Source organism: Prionailurus viverrinus, chromosome B4 (genome assembly GCF_022837055.1).
Source record: "Prionailurus viverrinus isolate Anna chromosome B4, UM_Priviv_1.0, whole genome shotgun sequence".
NCBI lineage: Eukaryota > Metazoa > Chordata > Mammalia > Carnivora > Felidae > Prionailurus > Prionailurus viverrinus.
Window position 1 is genome coordinate 133,022,042 of NC_062567.1, and position 22,100 is coordinate 133,044,141.

The window sequence follows — 22,100 nt, forward strand, 5'->3', positions numbered from 1 at the left end:
TCATAGTAGTTGGACGTGTAATCCAAGAACATGGATCATTCTGGAAAGCCTGTGCTTCTAACTTTCACAAAAGTGTACTGTGCTGTGGTTGGCATTGCTTTTTCCACTCAATACGATGATTTTTAAGATCCTTGTTGGTTATTCTGTGCCTCTCTGGTTCTAAAGGCTGCGTCTCCACAGTGTGTGCTCAGCCCTGACCCACGATGGATCCCAGGTCTCCAGACAACAGCCCCAAGCTCCTCACACTGCTCCTGAGGGGCCCGTGGGCCGTTTCCTCAGGAAAGTGTGCTCAGGAAAGGACCTGCTGGTCACAAGACCGCGTGACCGAGTGCAGTGAAGCGAGCACCCTGGGGCCACCACCAGGGACCCAGCGCCCCAGGCTTTGCCCGTCCAAGAGCGGGAAGGTGAGCCCTGCACGAGCTGCTCGACCTTCCTGGTTTCTCTTCTGCAGACGATCTGTCCTGAGTTGAAGACACTCATCCTGAGCCCCAGTGCCTGCCCTCTGCCAAGACCTCCATATTGGCTTTTGCTGGGGAGCCAGAGTTTGCCAATCGTTCAGAAACCAGGTGCAAGGGGGCACTGGGCCTTCAGAGACCAGGTCACCCCTGCCCCCACGCGGTCATGGCCCTGAGACCTCACCTTGATGACCAGGTCCACAAAACCCTTGTCGTCATCGCTGGAGACGGGAGTGTAGGGCCGGATGACCAGATTTCCATCGATTCGAGCCGAGAGGTAGATGTGCTGGCCTGCAGGACGAGGAGGGGTGATTCTGGGAGTTCTGGAGGGGCCGCCAACTGTCTCTGCAGGGTCCACTGAGGCTAGTCAACCCACCGCCCTTTGCCCCACCCCGTACTGAAAGCCTGGCCTGGCTTCGGCTCCACGACCCCCTTCCCGCCCCCACGGGGATTCCCACCACGTCCCAGTTCCTGCAGCCACACCTTTGCTCACGCTGGTACCGCTGCCGGGGACAGCAGAGACTTCCCCTCTCCGGCTGACGCTCATCCCTGGAGGCCCCCATGGCTGTCACCTTCTCCTTGAAGCCTTCCCCACTCTCCCTAGTTCAAGGGCAAAGCTCCCACCCCTGCGGCCCAGCACCCGGTTCCACTCGGGCTGGGTCAGGGCTGCGCTCACCGACGGGGAGGCCCAGGATGTGCTGGGGCGACGGCAGGGCGAAGCGGAACCGCCGGGTGTCATGGTTGATAACCTGCAGGGAGGCCCGAGCTGTTAGACGGCACCCGGGGCAGGGGGACCCCCGACCGCCGAGCTCCCAGCGCCCAGTGTGAGAAGCGATGCTGATTCACGTGGACTCACAAGCTGCACACACGTGTGCCAACGCTGGGTGTGCCTCTGCTCTCACGGGCCCAGAGAAGGGCAGGGACCCAACCGGGGCCACACAGCAAGGTGGTCGGGGTAAGGAATGAACTCGGATCCCAAAGGAAGGCTGCCAGATGGCTCAGGAAATTCTGGGGGCAAGAGAGAGGACCCAAGCCTGCCGTCGGCTTGGACAGTGTCCTGGGGTGGCAGGAAGAGCTCGGGCCCCGGGCTGGCAAACTAGGGGCAGGGCCGAGACAAGGCCTCCGTGGGGTCTCCCCTGCACCCAGTCCAGCCAGGAGCATGGGTGTGGAGGGGCCGTCCGGACGGCAGGCAGCTGTCGGGCACACGTTCACGCCCACGTGAGACTAGGCGATGTGGCAACGTGCGCTCGTGGACACGGTGTCATCACTGGGGACAACAGACTTCTCCGAAGGCACGGAGCATCACTCTGAGCGTCCCTGAAGTGTGCAAGCAGAGCCCGGGGGTCTGATCTCAGGAAGCCAGAGCCCAGCCACCTCTCAGGACACTGGGCTCGGCAGCCAGCGGTCTCCCCGCCCCAGCAGCCCAGGCCCGAAGCCGCATCCCCCGGAAACCTTGCACTCCATGCAAACTGAGCCCCAGGCCTCCTGGGAACGGAGCCCAGCGTTCTCAACTGGTCCTGGGGCTCCAGGTCAGAAACCCACATGCCAGTTTTTGGAAGAAGAACAGAAACGAGGGAGAAACACCGATAATTATTGTGCCGGCCAACGCTAGCAAGGCACAGCAGAAGTCGCGCGCGAACATCGGTGCAGAGCTCCGCACGGTGCCGGCATTCGGCTGCTGGCCATGATGAGCTGAGCAGTAGAGCCCCAGAGGTTCAAGGGGACCGTGCAAGTCAGTGGGCCCAGGAAGGGCAGGCGGTGGGGGCCTCCCTGTGCCTGTGGGGGAGCTCGGCGAAAGTTTCCCAAAGTCGACCCACCTGCTGACCCCAAAAAGCCACCACTAGGCTATAACGGGCGTGGGGGCAGATTTAACTGCTAGGACATTTGCCACAGGCCCGGTCAAAGGGAACTGGGGGGGTCCACTGTATGACGTCCCTATGAGGAAATACGAGACAGTCATCAATGAACTAGGGGTGCACCTGGGCGGCTCCGTCAGTTGAGCGCCCAACTGCGGCTCAGGTCACGGTCTCGCAGTTCGTGGGTTCGAGCCCCACATCAGCCTCTCCACTCTCAGTACAGAGCCCGCTTCAGATCTCCTGTCCCCCTCTCTTCCCCTCCCCGGCTTGTGCTTTCCCAAAGATAAACAAATTTAAAAGATAATAATAATGAACCAGGGGAGCCTGGGGGGCTCAGTCGATTAAGCGTCCAACTTCAGCTCAGGTCATGATCTCGCGGTCCGTGAGTTCGAGTCCCATGTCGGGCTCACTGCTATCAACAGAGCCCGCTTCAGATCCTTTCTGCCCCTTCCCCGCTCACGTGCTTTCTCTCTCTCTCTCAAAAATAATAAAAAAAAAAATTTTTTTAATCAGGCTATTAAAAGAAAGAGAAAGTAAGTACACACCTAAAACTCCATACATCATATATACGTGAATGTGATGCCCAGAAGAAGGCTCACACTGGCCCATGAATGGGACCCTCTGCACAGGGGTGGTGTGGGGGGGATGGGAAAGATGGGGCATTCATACTTTATAAACAGGATTTTTAGAGTGAACACATATAAATCATACATTACTTCTGGAATTAAAATTGTTAAAATGATGGGGCGCCTGGGTGGCTCAGTCAGTTAAGCGGCCGACTTCGGCTCAGGTCACGATCTCGCGGTCCGTGAGTTCGAGCCCCGCGTCGGGCTCTGTGCTGACAGCTCAGAGCCTGGAGCCTGTTTCCGATTCTGTGTCTCCCTCTCTCTGACCCTCCCCTGTTCATGTTCTGTCTCTCTCTGTCTCAAAAAAATAAATAAACGTTAAAAAAAAGATTTTTTTTTTAATTGTTAAAATGTCTACAAAACCTATTGAAAGGGTAAATCTGGTCTCATCTGGGAAGTGGCGGGTTTTTTTCCTCTTTGGTTTTTGACTTTTCAATGAACTCCTGGTACGAAAGCCGCTCAGGAAGCCCCAATTCTGCGCCTCGGGGACTTGGGACTGATGGGGAGCCTAGGGTGGAGCAGGGGCCCAGGGTTCAGGGCCTTGCAGGTGACTTTCTCTGCTCCATGACTCAGTTTTCCCTGTCACACCCCTTCCGAGGCAGCTGCGGGTGGCCAGAAATAGCACAAGGGAGGGGTTCTGATGAGGGAGAGAAGAGCAGCCGCTAAAGGGAGGCAGGGCAAGGGAGGGAGAGGGTGGTTTTAAATCATGATCAGAAGTTTGAAACGGAAAAGCGTCCAACAGGGAGGGCGGGAGCAAGCCCTCCAGAGAGGCAGGGGGAGCCACAGAGAGGGATCGTGAGGTCACACAGGGAATCTGCACAGAGGCAAAAGATATCTGAGTCCAAGAAGCACCAGGCCCCGAGTCGATGGCCGTGGGGGCGAGGAGGAGTCATTAGCTTTAAGGAAAGGGGCACCGGGATGGGAAGCACGTGGGACCAAGGCAAGGGGCAGGCCTGAGTCCTGGTCCTTCCCCTAACACACAGTGTGACCTCCGATACCCCCCTCCTCCTCTTTTGCCCTCTGTTTTCCCATCTGTTCAATGGGTGCTTAGACCCAAAAGTCCTGAGGGGTCCCTCTTGCTCTGACCTTCTGTGGGATAGAGAGTGTGGTTCAGAGAACAGGCTCCGTGGTCAGAGACATAGGTTCAAATCCCTTTGCCGCTTACTAGTAGCCTTAGAAAGGGACATCACTTCGGGGCACCTGGGAGGCTCAGTCAGTTAAGTGTCCAACTTCAGCTCTGGTCATGATCTCATGGTTCGTGGGTTTGAGCCCCACATCCGGCTCTGTGCTGACAGCTCGGAGCCTGGAGCCTGCTTCGGATTCTGTGTCCCCCTCTCTCTCTGCCCCACCCCTGCTTGTGCTCTGTCTCTCTGTCTTTCAAAAATGAATAAACATTTAGGGGCGCCTGGGTGGCGCAGTCAGTTAAGCGTCCGACTTCAGCCAGGTCACGATCTCGCGGTCTGTGAGTTCGAGCCCCGCATCAGGCTCTGGGCTGATGGCTCAGAGCCTGGAGCCTGTTTCCGATTCTGTGTCTCCCTCTCTCTCTGCCCCTCCCCCGTTCATGCTGTGTCTCTCTCTGTCCCCAAAATAAATAAACGTTGAAAAAAAAAAAATGAACATTTAAAAAAATAACATCTAAAAGAAAGGGACATCACTTCAATTTTCCCATCTGTGAGATGGGCAGACAATAGGACCTACTTCGGGGGGGGGGGGAGGGGGGCATGCCCTGGGCACACAGCAGGTGCCAACAAACACTGTGATGCAGGCAGGGAGACAGAGGAGCCTCTGGGGGCCCATACCCTGCCCCTATGGTGACTGGCACTCACCTCCTTGTCGATGAGCCTCAGCGGGTACTTGATGTCCGGGCTCTCAAGGGTGATGGCCGGGGTGGAGCGATGGAACAGCTTCATGAGCAGGTTGTAGAGGAACCAGACTGGGGAGAGGACCACGTGGCCCAACTGAAATGACAGTGACAGACCCACGAGGTCAGCGTGGGCACGGGGAGGGGCCTGCCGTCTGTCTTTCCCGCAAACACACCAGTTGTTTCACACCTCCAGGCCTCTCTCTGCTCATGCTGTCCCCTCTTCCAGGAGCACCCTCTCCCCCACCATCCTCATCCAGGGAACCCCATCACCTACTTTGGCGTCGGCTGGGAGAAGTTACAAAAACAAGACACGTGAAACCTATCAGTTATTCCAAAGTCACTGGAAAAGCTCCATTTCCCAGATGAACCAGGACAAAGAAAGCTACCTAACTGGGCACGTATCCCTTTTCACTCTGGCTGCTAGGAAGCTCAGAGTAAAGCTCACAAGTAACTATGCTTAACCTTGAGCACTGTGTGCCTGTGCTCCCTCCCTCCTTCCCTTCCTTTAGTCAGTTTCCCTGGTCCTACTAAGTGATCTCAAGTGCTAGCTCTATTTAGACGGACAAACCCCTGAGCCCCAGGATTCCGCCCTCAGGTGTGGGGGACAGCTGAGGCACTGAACTGGACACTGGGAAGCTCTGCTCCTTGTTGGCTGTGTGATCCTAGGTAAGTCCCTTCCCCTCTCTGAACTGGACCAGGTGACCTGCAAGGTCCCCTGAAGCTCTGAGAGTCTACTGCTCAGCACCACGCTGAGCCCCACACAGGTGTTCATCCCAGGACAACCCTCAGAGGGTTGCAGATGAGCAAACAGCTCAGAGGGGTGAAGCAACTTGCCCACACTCACACAGCTGGTGGGTGGGGAGCTGCAATTTGAACCTGAGTCCACTTGCTTCCTCGGTCACACTCTTCAACTACCGGCCCACGCTCACCGTGCTGTGTGACCCTCAGAGGCTCCTCCTTGCCAACGCCCTGCCCCCCACATCTCAACCTCGGAAAGACCCTAAGAGGTGGTTTCGATTTTTGAAAAACAGACAAAACCCAAATCTCACGGCAGATAGCTCACTGCTTAGGTTCATTTGGAGAGAACAACCTTGCAAAGAAAGACGACTGGCCACCTGTACTTTCCAGCTGTTTTTTTGTCCCTGGGCAAATCACTTAGCCTCTCCGAGCTGCTTCTCCGTCTGTGAAATGGGATCATTTCATCTGTCTACAGCCATGAGGAAACAGTGAGGGCTATTCTCCAGAGTAACTGGCCAGGGCTCCTCAAAAATGTCAATGGCACACACACAAAAAAAACAAAAACAAAGAAAGGGTGGAGAACCGGTCCAGATTAAAGAAAGCTCTAGTGGGTTGAACGGTGGCCCCCAAAAGATAAATCCATCCAGATCCTGGGAATGTGTCCTCACCTGGAAAAAGGGTCTTTGTAGATGCAACTCAACTAAGGGTCTTGAGACGAGATCATCTTGGAATACCCTGGTGGGCCCTAAACTCCGTGACAAGTGTCACCGACAGCCACCAGAAGCAAGAGGAGACAAGAAGGACCCTCCCCTAGATTTCCAGACAGACAGGTGATCTGCCAATACCTTCATTTCAGACTTCTGGCCTCCAGAACCGTAAGGGAGTCATTTCTTTTACGCTAGTTTGTGGTGATTTTTTACACAGTCCTAGGGAACCAACACAGAGGCCAGAGAGACAGAGCAACGGAATGTGATGTGTGGTTTTGGATTGAATCCTGGGCCAAAAATAAAACAGTTATAAACGTCAATACTGAGGCAATTGGCAAAATATGAATTAAGGCCCACAGATTAGACACGAGCATTGGATCAATGCTACTTTCCTGATTTGATCACTGCCCTGTAATTAGGCAACAGAACATCCTTGCTCTTAGGAGGCACCCACTGAAGTACTTAGGGACACTGTGTCTGTAACTTACTCTCAGATAATTAAAAAAAAAATAAAATATGCACACACACGTAACAAAGCAAATACAATAAACGTTTACAGTTGGGCCACCTGGGAAAAAAGTTTACAAGAATTCTTCGTGCATTCTTGCAACTTCACTGTAAGTTTGAAATAACTTCAAAATAAAACTAGGGCTGGGGTGGGGAGAAGGCCACAACGGTGGTTCAAACAGTGAAGCTGGGAGCACAAAACACTGCTTCTCCAGAAAGCTGTCTTAGGTTTTGTTCGGCACCCATGACCAGTACACCTCCCTGACTTCGGTTCTCTCACCAAACGACCATGTGTTCTTCTTATCATAATCCTACTGGATCCCTTTTTTGCCTTGGTTGCCAGGAAGCTCAGAGCCAAGTTCTCTGCTGGCACGGAGGCCTCTCTGCTTCCTTTGTGGGCTTCCTGAGGTAGTGAATAGACTTGGAGGTGGTCCTTGCCCTACTCGGGGCTGGGTGAGAGGACCCTGCTCTCTCAAGGCCCACCCTACTGCTCCCTGGCTTCCTGGAAGCCTTGCCGGGATTCCCACTTTGTGTCAACCCAGGGAGGGTGCTCTGGCCGAGCACCTGAGCCTCAGTGTCTCATCTGTAGAAGGAAGGTAAGAGCTACCGCTCGGCCCACCTCCTGGGGGAGTCAAGATATGAGATGAGACAAGGGTACCCAGGCCACAGAGGGATGTGGGCGCACACACAGGAGCTTCTCTTGACACCCTCGGTGGGCCTCTACCACTGGGGAGACGGAATACCCAAGTGAAGGAAGGGCAGAAGCACCAAGATCCCGCGCCAGGCCTGGCCCCTGCTCCCCAAACCGGCCCGGCGGCTTCAAGTTACCCTGTTGCGGCTGTGGGCTGTGGTTACAGGCGCGCTTTGTCGGGCTTAGAACAAGGTGTCTCTCTCCCAGGCAGGGCCTCCAGGCTGAGTGCGGTCCAGGTCTCACCCCACAGAGCCCCTGGTCTGTGATTGATGGGTCCGAAGGAACGGGCTGTGGGAGCCAGCCAAGGCTCCCCTCTCCAGCCCCACCCACCATGCGGCAGGGGTCTCTGGCGGGCCGCACATTTAACCAGCACCTACCGCGTCCCAGGCACCGCACAGCGTTCTACCCATCCTGGGTCTCTTTAAAGGCCCTCGTTAAAGCCCCAGCTCAGGACCTCAGGAGAGAATCCTGGCCTCTCCAGGCCCCACCCCCCTCAACTGCAAGAGGACGGTCTCCTCCAGGGCTGGGGAGGACAGGAAGACAGGTGAGAGGGCCGTGCACAGAGCAGACGCAGCAAACGTTCCCAAGCTGGCACGGCTCCAGGAGTGGGACGTGAGCTCCCTGAGATAATCCTCGTTTTCGCCTTGGCTGTAGGCGCTGTGATTATCACCAGGTTACAGATAAGGAAACTGAGGCCCAGAGAAGGTCAGTGTCTTGTCCCAGGTGCACCACAGCCGACCCTTGGGGGACCACACTCACAAGTCATGCTACTGTCCCAGTTTCTCAGAGACGTTAAGTGACTTGCACGTGGTCCTACAGCAAGTCAAGGGTGGAGCCAGGACTCAACCCCAGGCCCGTCTAGCCCTTCCCGAGCCACCTCCCAGGACAGATGCCCTCTCTGTGCCCCAGCCACAGAGCCCAAGGCCCGAATCCCACAGCCTCATACCCTGCCTCTCGTGATGAGGCCCCAACTGCCAAACCAACAGGCCACCCGTCCCCTCCTCAAGCACCCACGATGGCTCCCCGCTGCCTGCCTCCACTCACGGCCCCTGCTATGTGGCCGTAACGCTGGCCAAAAGCCTTTCCTCAGGCCTTTGCACACTCTTCTTTCTGCCCCAGATGCCCTTCCTCTTCCCTCATCCAGCCAGGAAACTCCTGCTCATCCTCAGACCCCAGTCTAAATGTCAAATCTTCCCTGACTGGCCCCTCCCTAGCTCATCAGGCCCTCAGCAGACTCCCATAGCCCCCTGCTCCCCTCTCTAAACTCCCCTGGGACTGAGGACTATTCTGCAGATTCCTCTGCTACGGGCCCTGCCATGTCAAGCGGAGAAGCCATATCCATGGGGAACACTGGTGAGGGAGAAAGTGGAGTGAGGTTAGGTTTGCATCGTAGGGAGCCCTGGAGATGAACTTGAAGGACAGTGAGAGCCAGCTGGAGTTGTGTCTGGTGCTCCCCGGGGTTTCGATTTCCCCCAACACAGCCGCTTGGCCTGCAGCTCATTGTACAATCTGCAGAGAACCTTCCCCTGCATTTCCTCACTGACCCACAGCGGTAGGAAATAGGCCAACTGCATTCTTCATTTAACAAATGAGGAAACCGAGGCTCAGGGAGGCCCTGGGTGGAGGCCGCAGCCCTAGCCCAGACCTTCCAGCTTCCAAGTGCCAGCCTCGCGTACCCGGGATGCCAGCCGTGGCTCAAACGGCTGGGCCAGAGCCTACGTGTGGTCACAGTCGCCGTGAAACAGCAGATCCTAGATCAGAAGCCCCAGAAGGGGCAGGGGTGGGGGGGGTGGGGGAATCTGTGGTCTCATCACCATTGCATCCCCAGAGCTCAGAGCAGGGACACTCAATAAACATGTGTGGATAAATTCGTGAAGGGACAGCAACAACCTCCCCCTCCCCCCCACCCCAGTCTCTGTCTGACTCTTTATTTTGCCTGGAAGTTTCAGGAGTCAGGGCAAGAGGCCAGATCCCTCCCGGGTGAGGGCGGGGCACCAGCTCATCTTGTCCCTTTGAAGACCCAAAGTCCTCCACAGAGCACAGGCTGGGGTGGCTATGATCCTAGCTTCGATCCTGGCTTCCTGGCAGCTCCACATTGGTGAGGCACGCCTACCGCGTGGAGGGATGCTAGGATCAGAGCCATGGCCGGAAGGAGCCGCCCGTGTGGGCAGCTGATAAATGTCAGCAGCAGCCTTCCTTCCAGCCTCCGGTCCCCAAAACTGGGCTATGCAGAGCGAGGTACAGCTGCTTTGCTCCCATTATCTCACATAATCCTCAAGCCTAGGAGACGGGAGCTGATACCACCCCCATTTCGGGCGAGGAAACAGGCCTGGGTGAAAGACCTGGCCCGAGGGCCAGGATGTGAACCCAGGCACATGACCGAGTCCACGCACTGAGTCACCGTACCGCCCTGCCTCTCTGCGCCTGTGGACTCTGCATATGTACGAACTCCTACCTGGGGAGGCAGCTGTGGGCAGACCCTCGCTGTCAGTCAGTCCTTCAGGCCATAAACCCCAGTGAGCACACCTATCGGGACTCACGGGGGATTCGGGGAACACCAGCCAGGGGACCCTGCCCCTGAGGAGCTCAAGCCAGTGGGGAAGACAGACACAGTCCGGGGAAAGGGAGTCCGGGGAAAGTTAAAGGTGGAGGCTCTACCAGATCCACAAGGGGTAGGGATGCCCTGTTCCTACAACCTGGGGGCAGAATGAACTCTGCAGCCCCTCCTAGTCCACGGTACCACCCCCACCCCTGCAAGTCGTGGACAGAGTAAACAGGAGGCAGATGGTGGAAGCCAAGGCCCCACCCCAGCTCCTCCTCGGCCTTGCTGCTCAGACACACACACGTACACATGTGTATGCACACATGCGCGCACACACGCGCACACACACAGTCACCACAGCCCCTCGGGGGGATCTAGGGGACAGCTGCCCCCCAGGCATTGACCTGGTGCCCCGCAGGCCGTGCTCGGCCCACCGGGAAACCCACCACCTGCTTTTCCTCACCTCTGCTGACACAGAAAGAGAGAGGGAAAGGGGCAGCCAGAGTCCCAGGATGTCTCCAGGGCGCCCCCAGCTCACCCACCATTGCTGAGGGGATGGGCAACCCTGCTGCCCCCCACACGGCACCCTGCCCAGCTGCCCCACTCTGTGGAGTTCCCTACTGGGACCCGGGCACCCGCTCTACCCAGGTGGGGTCTGAGCACAGGCCTAGCCCTCCCGGGGGGCCGGCTCCCGGTGCTGAGGCTTACCTGCCTGCCGCCCGCCAGCCGCCCCGCTGGGATCTGAGTGTCCACCTCCCTCTGGGTCCCCTTCTCAGGAAGTGGGAGGAAGTGGGAGGGAGTGGAGGAAGTTCTGCAGCGGGGGCTCCTGGCTCGGAACCGTGGGGGAAGTGCACCCAGGAGGAGGGGCAGGTGGACAGCAGAGCCACTTTCCATGGAGGAGACACAGTCCCGCTCCCCTGGAGCTAGGGGCAAGGGCCACGGAAGAGCCACAGAGCTGCGGGGGCAGCGAGGGAGCCTGGGACTCTACCTGTCGTGGCGGTCTATCGGGGCCCACTGAGCACTCACGGATGTGCCGGGGGCAGGGGAGCCACGGTCCCGGCTGGCAGGCCAAACCCCCGATGTTCCCCCAAGTGCCAGTCCCTGAGCTGGGGCCCCCTGGAGTATAGGAGGAGGCCTCCTGCAAAGCCTGTACACCCCAGATAAGAGTCTGGTGCCCAGAGCCTGAGCCGGCCTCCCGCAGACCCTGTGGAGCTGGTGTGCCAGGAGGCCCGGCTAGGGTCTGCTGTGGGCATTTTGGGCTACGTGGGGACCCCAGCAGGTCAATCCCTGCCCACCTCTTGGACAGAGGGGGCCGTGGAGCTGGTGAGTCTCCTAACTCACAAGGGGGTTGCAAGGGGGCCTTGGCAAAATGTATGGAGCGGCCACCTGCTGGGGGCACAGTGACAAATCCAACCAGCACCAGCTAGAAAGTGAGAAGCGCTGTGGGAAAACAGCAGGGGTGGGGGTCCGGGGGCGGGGTTGAGTAACGAAGGAGGAGGGTCAGGACGTTACCCTCAGTAATGCCCACAGGTTTGCCCTGGGCAAGGCTGCTCCTAGGTCTGGATGTCCCCCAGAGTCCTGGGCTGGGCCACAACTGCAGGAACAAACACCCGGGGGCCAAGAGAACCATTTGCCTCATCCTGAGCAGGAGCCTCACAGAGCCAGAGGGAAGAGGCAGGCGCTTGGGGTGGAGGTGGCTGCGGACGCAAGTGGCTCTGGGCCTAATCCTCTTGACGCCCGCCCTGCCACTGCTCCCGGTGCCCAGCCAGCTCCCGGGACCAGAGCACGTCCGGGGGTGGGGGGCAGGAGGGAGGCTGGAGCACCCATCCCCAGGCCCTCCACTGTGGCTTTTGAGAAATCCCAGAGAGGAGGCGGGCAGGGGAGGAGGGGGAGGGAGGCACCGGGAGTCCCAAAAGTGACAGCATGATGGTGGACTTTGGAGCCCCACAAGTTCAGCACCACCACCCCCAGCATGGGAAGGCGGCCAAGTGTGAGTCGAGTTTCTTCATCTGTGAAACCGGGTTCCTCGCGAGGGCCTCACAAGTCTTGCAGCCCCGCAGCAGCAGGCAGGGGGTGCAGCGTGGTCACCGGTGTCCGGAGAAGCCACGAACCCTGCCATGCAGCCGCATCGCCCGCACGCGCCCCCTCCCACATTCACGCGCTCGCAGAAACTCTCACGCACGTGCACTCGGCCACACACCCTCTCACTCATACTCTCCTGTACTCGCACCTCACACCACACCCACTCCGTATGCTCACACTCAGCCACACATCTGCACACACACACACACACACCCGTGGGCGCTCGCGCACTCTCGTGCACGCTCACAGGTCACAGCACACCCCGCCGTGTCATGTTCACACTCGGCCACACACGTGCACTCACCGACTCGCGCGCACTCGCATTCTCACACGCACTCTCGTGCACACTCGCACACTCGGGCACACGCCAACTTTCCCAGCCACACCCTCTCTCCCACCCTCGCTCGCAGGGCTCACGCGCAGCCCGCTCCGCCCTCCACGGGGCGGGACCCGGAGGGATGCGGGCGGCGGCGGGGCGCCCCAGTGCCCGTCAGCCGGGTGCCCGCCGCCCGCACGCCCCTCGGGAGGAGGGCTGGGTCCCGGCCATGGAGGGCCGGGGCGTGAGTCACGGCGCCCACCGGGCACGCGCGGGGCGGATGGGGGGGCCCCGTGCTCCCGACCCCGCGGCCCCGTCCCTGCCCCCCCGCGCTCCCCGCGCCCCCCGCGCCCCCTCCCCGCCTACCGTGCTCAGCTGGGCCCCCATGGTGGCGCCGCTCCTCGCTCGCTCCGCCGCCGCCGAGACAGTCGGGCCGCCGCGCCCAGGGCCCGCCCCCTGGCGGCGTCACCCTCGGAGGAGGGGCGGGGCCGAGCGGGCGGCCCCGCCCCTCACGCCGCCGCGAGGAAGGGGCGGCGGCGGGGGGACCCCGCGCACGGCACGTGGCCCGCGGTGGGGTCGCCCCGCTAGCGCTCGGCCGGGCCCGGGCCCGCTGGGCGGCCTCGGGTGGGACGTCGGCCTTCCCAGGGCCCCCCTCTCCCCTCGCGCTCGTCGCCAGAGAGGGGGAAGGTGGCGCCCTCCCCCGATGGGATCCGGAACTTAAAATCCGGAAACCACCAGGCCACGCCTGGCCTAACTTCGCAGGGTGGCCCTGAGCGCGGTGCTGGGCCTCACAGGCCTCCATATTCCCGACTCGGTTTAGCTCAGGCCCCCTCCAGGCCTGTGAACGTGCTGTTCTCTCTCTCCGGGACACTATCCCCAGCTGCCCCAGGGCCAGCCCTGGCTTACTGTTTGGCTGTCAGGTCAGCTGTTTCCTACTCAAGTCCTGCCCTGCCCCCCCCCCCCCCCCCCCCCCCACCAGGCTGACCCTGTGTCTTCGTAGCACTTCGCTTGGAGCTGAAGTCATCCCGTGTGTTGTATCGGGGATGGTCTGCCCCCAGCCCCACCGCATCCCAGTGGACTGTGTACTCCCTGGGGGCAGGACTCTGCTCTGAAGTCCCTTGCATGCATGCCCGGAGCCTAGCACAGAGCCTGGCATACAGTAGGTGCTCAATACTTGTTGAATGAGTGAATTTAACAGTATCTCCTCTGTGTAGGCCCACGATGGTCCCTGGGGGGCTCTCTGGCCCTAGCCTCCTGGAATGGTCTTGGACCCGGATGTGAGCTCCTGATAATCTGACTTGGTCAGGCTGCCAGGTGATGTGTTCCTGCAGCATGGTTCTGGCCAGGCGGAGAACTGGGCCTTCCAGGCAGAAGGAACTGGGCAGAGCCTGGAGGTAGGAACAAGGTGGACAGACACAAGGTCACAAAAGCCAGAGGGACTGGAACAGCGGAGCTGGGGGCACAGTGGTGTGATGTGAAGTTGGGATGAGGCAGTATGGGGGCCTGGGTGGAGAGAACCGGAATGTGGGGGACTGTGGGGAAGATTTAGGCCTGTGGGGGAGTGAACAGCTGGTTTTAAAAGAGGACTGGGGACAGTGGAGAGAGGGACAGAGAAAGAGATCTGCTGCCTTAGACTACAAGGGTAAATGTGAGAGCAGATCAGTTAGACATGATTTCAGTTGTATTGGTCACATTTTAAAATTAATTATTATTATATTACTATTATTTAGTAATCTCTATGCCCAACATGGGGCTCAAACTCACAACCCTGAGATCAAGAGTCGCATGCTCCACCGACTGAGCCAGCCACCGGCTGATCAAAATTATTGATCACAATTTTAAGATCACAGTAGTTCTGTTTCTTTGGAGAGGGAGGGCTAGATTTCTCCCCAGACTCCACGGGAACTGCTCACCTCCTGCAGGACAGTAGGGCGGTCATAGTGTCGAGGGGTATGTGGGGAGCAGAGAGAGGGGCTAGGATGACATTGATTAGGTGGCCCCCTCCTGCTGTTAGAACTCAAATCAAGCGGGTAGTTTTTTTTTTTTTTTTAATTTTTTTTTTTCAACGTTTATTTATTTTTGGGACAGAGAGAGACAGAGCATGAACGGGGGAGGGGCAGAGAGAGAGGGAGACACAGAATCAGAAACAGGCTCCAGGCTCTGAGCCATCAGCCCAGAGCCTGACGCGGGGCTCGAACTCACGGACTGCAAGATCGTGACCTGGCTGAAGTCGGACGCTTAACCGACTGCGCCACCCAGGCGCCCCTCAAGCGGGTAGTTTTAACTGCCATTCACTGGTGTGACAGGCTCAGGCCTTCCCCATTCAGGGTCTTCCTCTGTGGGAGGTGGGGGAGGGCACGGTGTCTTTAAGACTTTTTCTTTTTTTTTTTTTTTAATGTTTATTTTTAAATTTTTTTTTCTTTTTTTTTTTTTTTTTAATTTTTTTTTTTCAACGTTTATTTATTTTTGGGACAGAGAGAGACAGAGCATGAACGGGGGAGGGGCAGAGAGAGAGAGGGAGACACAGAATCGGAAACAGGCTCCAGGCTCTGAGCCATCAGCCCAGAGCCCGACGCGGGGCTCGAACTCACGGACCGCGAGATCATGACCTGGCTGAAGACGGACGCTTAGCCGACTGCGCCACCCAGGCGCCCCTTTAATGTTTATTTTTGAGAGAGAGAGAGAGAGTGTGTGTGTGCTCAGGGAAGGGCCAGAGGGAGAGAGGGGGACAGAGGATCCGAAAAGGACCCTGTGCTGACAGCAGTGACCCGGCCGTGGGGCTGGAACTCACAAACCGTCAGATGTCATGACCTGAGCCAAAGTCAGATGCTTAACTGACTGAGCCACCCAGGAGTCCCAAGACCACTTCTAATTCTGATATTTTTTTTCTGGGTGTGCCCTCAGGCTTGGAAAAATACCCAATGGACAGAGAAATTGCAAGAATCGTACAATGAACTATCAGATTCCCCAGCTGTTACCATTTGACCTGTCTCTCTTCTCTCCCATCCTCCCTATGTTTGCTTTTGCTGAGCCATAGAGAATTGCAGATATGTGACTTTCACCTCTGAATACTTCACCACATTTCTCCTAAGAACAAGGCTGTTCTCTGACATACCGCTGTTCAGTGATCAAGTTCAGGAACTTTAACATCAATACAATACTGTTACCTAGTCCCGGGTCCACGTTCCATTGCCCCAGATGCCCATGTAATGTCCTTTCTGGCTGTTATTTTTTTTTTTCTGGTTCAGGGTTTAATCCCAGGCTAAGCGTGGAGTTTACCTGGCAGGTCTCCTTCGGATCAGAGGGCAGGTGATGGACTGTTCCCTGTTGTTGCCCGGCCCGGTCTACCTACAATAAGGTAACTTCTCCTTGGATGCTCTGTGAATGCCCTGATCCCCAACAAACTTTGATCCAGTGATTTTTAGCATGTGCGGATGCTGCTTGCCTGAATCAATTATCACTGAGGTGGTTTAACTGGTTTACAAGGTGCTTTGGGTTGGGGGAAGACCATCCTAATCATTCCTCAAGGTCCTTCCATGAGCCAAAGAACAGAAACTCCCCCCAAGCCTGTTTGCCTTCTGGGCACGCCCTGCCAGCTGGGAATCCCCTACTCTAGTCAGGTGTTTGATCCTTGGGAGAGACTGAGAGGATGGAGAAACCATTAGTTTCATTTGCTAGAAGAGGAAGCTGAGGCCCAGGGAGAGGAGAGAAGTGGCCAGTAGTGGAATAGCTCCTCCCGAGGAGTCTCTGGGCTCCATGGACGAGGGTGGGCGTTTGGGAAGGAGACTTTCAGGCAGAATAATGGGCAGGGTTTCTGGGTCCAGGTTGGGGCTCTCTGACCCCTGACAGCCCCCCTCCCCGGTCCCTGTTATCTGTGTAAGTTCTAGGTTGCCAAATTTCGCAGATAAAAATATAGGGTGCCCAGTTAAATTTGAATTTTAGTTAAACAATGAACTTTTTTTTAGTAGTTAAGTATGTCCCAGTTGCTGCATCAAAAATTACACTAAAACCTCATGATGTCTAGGATGTTTGGACTGACACTCGGGTTGCCAAGTAAGATATAGGACATCCAGTTCAATTCTAATTTCAGGGTACCGATGAATAATTTTTAAACTCAGATGTAGCGAATAAAAGCATGTGTGGCAGGTGTTGTCAGATGCAAGAAATGAGGCAGGTGACATTGGTGGGCCTTGAATGCTGGGATGAGCTGCCCTTCTGTCAGAGTAGATGACAGCCCTGGAAGAAGGGACTTGAGCTTGGAAGGCCCTTGCCAGACAGTTCTAGAAAGCTCCCTCTGGGGGCATCTGGCTGGCTCAGTTGGTAGAGCATGCGACTGTCGATCTCGGGTCGTGAGTCCAAGCCCCAAAGAGAAAGCTTCCTCTGGCTGTGGGAGGCGGGGAGTGTGGGCAGAGGCGAGCAAGACTGAAGGTCAGGGACCAATCAGGGGGCAGCTGCAGTGACCAGTGACATGCCATAAGGTTCAGACTAATGCTCAGGGGATGTAAAGAGCGTTCAGGGGGCGGGCAGGACCTATGGGGCCTGAGGTCCACCAGGTCAGGAAGGGGGGCAGGAGGCCTCTGGCCTGGCATGAGCCGGGTAAGTTTAAGGGGCTGTGGGAGAGGGGGCGGGAAAGGCCTGAGAGTCAATGGGGTCCGGCATCTGGAGTTCAGAAGGGGCCAGGCCCGAGGAGAGAATGGCTCCGGGGCGGGGAAAGAGGGACACAGGGCTAGGGTGGGGAAGGGGGCTGTGCAGCGGGGACCCGGGAGGCATTTCTGCCCTAATTACCTCCTGCCCTAGGAGGAACTAGGGGAACACAGTAGCAGCAGCTGCAGAGCTGGGGTGGCCACCTAGCCAGAGGTCGAAGCATTAATGGTGGAATCCAGCCGCCTGCTCCGTGTGTGAAAGTGCTGGGACAGGGAGGGTGTGCTGGGACAGGAGGTCAGCCCCAGGGTTACCAGACCTGTTCTGCCGAGGCCTCTTTGGAAGCCAAGCAGCCTGCTCTGGCACAGTCTTTGTGTGGGCACAAAGGGAGGTTGAAGAAACAGGAATCGGGGCGGTGTGCATTCTATGTGGCAACCTCATCAGTTCTCCTTGGAAGTACTCGAAGCACAGTCCCAGCCGAGCTCGGGAGCCAGTCATTTCTTACCCAGGGTATCGTGTGCCCAGCTTACGGAGGAGAGGCGTGGCTCAGAGAGGGAAGAACCTTGCCCGAGGCCACATGTCACAACAGCTGATGGGGGTTTGGGTTGGAGTTTGAACCCGGGTCTATTTGCTTCTGAAACTCGCTCTCCCCATGGCCGCCTGACCCTGGAATTAGGCATCTGTTTTCCCTCTTCCTTGTTGGCCTGGGCTGCCTTACAGCGAATGGCAGGGACTGACTCCGGGGTGGGGAGCTCCGGGTCACTCCCCATAAAATACTGCCTTCTCTAGACCAGAAATTTTCTTTCCTTTTTTGTTTTTAAAGTGTATTTATTTTGAGAGAGAGAAAGAGCACAAGCAGAGAGGGGCAGAGAGAGAGGGAGAGAGAGAGAGAATCCCAAGCAGGCTCTGCACAGTGTGGAACCTGACGTGGGGCTCGAACTCATGAACTATGAGATCACGACCTGAGCTGAAACCAAGAGCCGGATGCTTAACTGAGTGAGCCACCCAGGTGCCCCTAGACCAGAAATTTTCAAAATCTTGGCTCTTGCCATGTGACCTTGGGCAAATCACTCCCCTCTCTAGGCCTGTTTTCTTGCCTACAAAATAGACGACCATCTAGAATCTAGATAGAACCTTGCCAGAACTTGCAGGCAAGTTCTAGAATCTAGATAGAACTTGCCAGGTCGCAAAGTGCTGGCCGAAGGGTGGCATCCAGCCCACGGGAGAATCTGTTCTGGGTTTTGGCTTCATTTGAATTAATTGCCAACTTAGGATTTCTGGCTTCTTATGATAAATCCGAGGCTCTTGCCGTGTCAGCTTCCAGCCTGGGGGCCCTTCAGGTTCTGATGAGGCTGAGGTTCAGGTCCTCCCGAGGTGCTCCGACAGTGTGTACTTCTCATGCACTCTGCTCCGTGGAAAGCAGGAGTCGAGGGTTCTAGGCTTGGCTCTGCCCAAACCAGCCGTCTAGGGCCAGTGACCATTCCTCTCCGGGACACGTCCACAAACAGGGGTGATCCGCATATCTCAGAAGGCCATGTTGAGGGTTAACTGAGATGCCACATGTAAACTGCTTCCCAAATCTGGGTCTGTGGGCAGGTGGAAGTGAGAGCTGGAAGCGTGATTACCTGAGTGTCTCTGGTATGCTGAGAGCAGGCTGGGGACTGACAGATGAATGTGGCTCAGTCCCCAGGGACACACCTAAGCAGCAAGCTGAAAACAGAGGAACCCCAGGTCAAGGCCTTTCACTTGCGGGTGAAATCAAGGGAGACCTCACAAAAGAGGTGACATTTGGGCTGCCACCACCAGATTCATGTATTCATTCCTCACATCTTTACCAAGCACCTACTATGTTCCAGGCATCATTCTAGGTGCTGGGGGTCCAGCAGTGAGCAAGACAAAAATGCCTTTGAAGAGCTGGCATTCTCATGGGGGAAAACAGAATAAAGCAGAAACAATTAAAAAAAAAAAAAAAAGGCATGTAATGTCTGGTGGAAAAGGAAAGGCAGAGCAGGGCCAGAAGGAGACGGGGGTAGCAATTTTATGTAGGGGCCAGAGAGGCCTTCCTGGGGTGATGACATTGAAGCAGAGACCCGAAGGAAGTCAGCAAGCAAGCCCTGTGGATAACTGGGGAAAGAGCATTCCAGGCAGTGAGAACAGCAAGTGCAAAGGCCCTGAGGCAGGAGTATGCATGGCTTCTTTAAGAAGCAGCAATCCTGTCGGTTTATTCCATTTCTGTGAGGCTAGCTTTGACCACTTGGCTCAGCCAACGGCCAGGCTTTACCCTGTAAAGCCCTATTGCATTTAAGAAGTCATCTATGGGATGATCCTTTGAGACTGTGATTACATGATTTGACTTAATCCTCATAAGCAGCCCTTTGGCAGTCTTAAAATATGTCTGTAAATTCTTTGACATTCCACCCTTTGAGAGATTGGGGGTTTGGGTCCCCTCCCCTTGAATCTGGGTTCTGTGACTTCTTGACCAATAGAATATGGCAGAAGTGAATACAAATCAAAACCACAATGAAGTACCACCTTACACCCGTCAGAATGGCTAACATTCACAACTCGGACAACAACAGATGTTGGCGAGGATGCGGAGAAAGAGGATCTCTTTTGCGTTGTTGGTGGGAATGCAAGCTGGTGCAGCCACTCTGGAAAACAGAATGGAGGTTCCTCAAAAAACTAAAAATAGAACCACCCTACGACCCAGCAATTGCACGACTATTTATCCAGAGGATTGGATAAATACCAAACGTATTTATCCAAGGGATACGGGTGTGCTGTTTCGAAGGGACACACGCACCCCCATGTTTATAGCCGCACTATCCACAATAGCCAAAGTATGGAAAGAGCCCAATGTCGATCGATGGATGAATGGATAAAGAAGATGTGGTCTATATATACAATGGAGTATTACTGGGCAATCAAAAAGAATGAAATCTTGCCATTTGCAACTACGTGGATGGAACTGGAGGGTAGTATGCTAAGTGAAATTAGTCAGAGAAAGACAAAAATCATATGACTTCACTCCTATGAGGACTTCAAGAGACAGAACAGATGAACATAAGGGAAGGGAAACAAAAATAATATAAAAACAGGGAGGGGGACAAAGCAGAAGAGACTCATAAATATGGAGAACAAACTGAGGGTTCCTGGAGGGGTCGGGGGAGGGGGGAGGGGCTCCATGGGGAAGGGGCACTAAGGAATCCACTCCTGAAATCACTGTTGCACTAGACGCTAACTAATTTGGATGCAAATTAAAAAATTAAAAATTTAAAACTTAAAAAAAAAAAGAATATGGCAAAAGTGACACTCTACCATTGGCGGGGGTGGGAGGGGCAGCCCATAGGAAATGGGTGGCCTCCACGTCCCGTCTCCTGAGATGCTTGCTCTTGAAACCCGGCCACCATGCTGTGAGGAAGTCCTAGCAGCCCACAGAGAAGCCCCCTCGGAGAGGGGCCCAGGCCCCGGACCCTCCGCTCACCTGACCTCCCAGTCAACAGCCAGCACCAACTTGCCAGCCATGTGAGCACGCCATCTTGGAAGCAGGTCCTCCAGCCCCCGTTGGGCCACCTCAGCCGGCGCCCTGAGGAGCAGAGCTGAGCCACCCCCTGCAAACCCTGCTCCAATTTCACACAGGTGAGAGAGTAAGAAGACCGTTGCTGTTTCACACCACTAAGTTTTAGAGTGGTTGGTCACGCAATAACAGTTAACTGGAACAAACCTCACGAAGACAGCCTCCCCATTTTATAGATGAGAAACTGAGGCGCAGAGGATTGAAATAGTTCACCCAACGTCTCATAGCCCCTTAGTTGGAGAACAGGCCTTCGAAATCAGCCTCTTTATGTTGTATTTTGATGACCAGAAATTCTGAATTTTAATGAAGTCCAATTTGGCGATCTTTTCCTACAGTAAATCTGTTTTGTGCGGATAGGCAGTTTCGAAACATTTTTTTTTCATATATGACTACATAATCTCTTTGGACATTAACACATAATGGTGCTTATTTTTTACTTTATATATATATATATTTTTTAATTTTTTTAACATTTATTTATTTTTGAGAGACAGAGCGTGAGCAGGGGAGGCGCAGAGAGAGAGGGGGACACAGAATCCAAAGCAGGCTCCAGGCTCTCAGCTGTCAGCACAGAGCCCAACGCGGGGCTCAAACTCACAAACCGGGAGATTATGACCTGAGCCAAAGTCCCATGCTTAACTGGCTGAGCCACCCAGGCGTCCCACGTAATGGTGTTTAACAGCTGCCCGATGTCCCACTGTGTGGAGTACTAGCCTTTATGTGACTAAGCTCCATGCATAGGTATCTAGCTCTTTCCTAGTTTGTCACCATTTTGGACAATACTGTGGGCAATGCCCTTGCATGTACCTCTTTGTTTTGCCGATTATTTTGTAAAAGGTACGTGCTTAGACGTGGAACTGCGTGGGCAAAGAAAGAGCCAAGTTCAAAGCTTCCTGGCAACACGGCCAGACTGCCAGATGGCACATCGTGTGAGCAGGTGAGAGTTTTCTAGGGTGGCCGTTACCAAATGACGACAAACGGGCTGCCTTCCACGAACAGAAAGCTATTCGCTCACAGTTCAGGAGGCCAGAAGTCTGAAATCGAGTTTGGTTCTCTCTGGAGGACCTGAGGGAGTGAAGTTAGTTCCTACGCCTCTCTGTCCTAGGCGCTGGCGGCTGCCTGAACTCTGGTGTTTCTCAGCTTGTGGCACTGGGGTCTCTGCCTCCATTTTCACGCCGCCTTCTGTCTGCATCTGTGTCCTCCCCTCTTCTCATAAGGACACCAGCCATTCGATTTAGGGCCCACCCTAAATCCAGGATGATTTAATCTCGAAATCTTTAAATAATTACATCTGCAAAGACCTATTTCCAAACGAGGTCACAGGCTAAGGTTCTCGGGGGGGACACATCTTTTTTTTTTTTTTTAAACATTTATTTATTTTTGAGACAGAGAGAGACAGAGCATGAACGGGGGAGGGTCAGAGAGAGAGGGAGACACAGAATCTGAAACAGGCTCCAGGCTCTGAGCTGTCAGCAGAGAGCCCAACGCGGGGCTTGAA

General features: G+C 55.6%; 1 protein-coding gene and 1 long non-coding RNA gene across 4 annotated transcripts in view; one reads left to right on the top strand and one right to left on the bottom strand.

Annotated features, from left to right (window-relative positions):
• The window catches only part of LOC125170303 (NADH-cytochrome b5 reductase 3), a 28,707-nt gene extending 15,810 nt beyond the window's left edge, over nt 1-12,897 (bottom strand). The window contains exons 1-4 of one of the 2 annotated variants that reach the window (XM_047866839.1): nt 12,751-12,897; nt 4,764-4,895; nt 1,132-1,204; nt 640-746 (exon numbers count right to left, since the gene is read on the bottom strand). In XM_047866839.1, the coding sequence (XP_047722795.1) occupies nt 640-746; nt 1,132-1,204; nt 4,764-4,895; nt 12,751-12,771 (333 nt within the window). In that variant the 5' untranslated portion in view covers nt 12,772-12,897. Of the gene's footprint in view, nt 1-639; nt 747-1,131; nt 1,205-4,763; nt 4,896-10,694; nt 10,716-12,750 lie in introns of those variants that run through there. The other variant, XM_047866838.1, reaches the window with a different exon arrangement.
• Nucleotides 12,898-19,570, top strand: LOC125170304 (uncharacterized). Of its 2 annotated transcripts, none has more exons than XR_007153968.1 (3): nt 12,898-13,778; nt 15,633-15,742; nt 19,512-19,570. It is a non-coding gene; the product is annotated as an uncharacterized LOC125170304 (long non-coding RNA). The 2 variants fall into 2 exon arrangements; XR_007153969.1 differs by lacking the exon at nt 19,512-19,570 and having other exon boundaries at nt 12,898-13,304; nt 13,599-13,778; nt 15,633-16,972.
• The last annotated feature ends 2,530 nt before the right edge of the window (nt 19,571-22,100 follow it).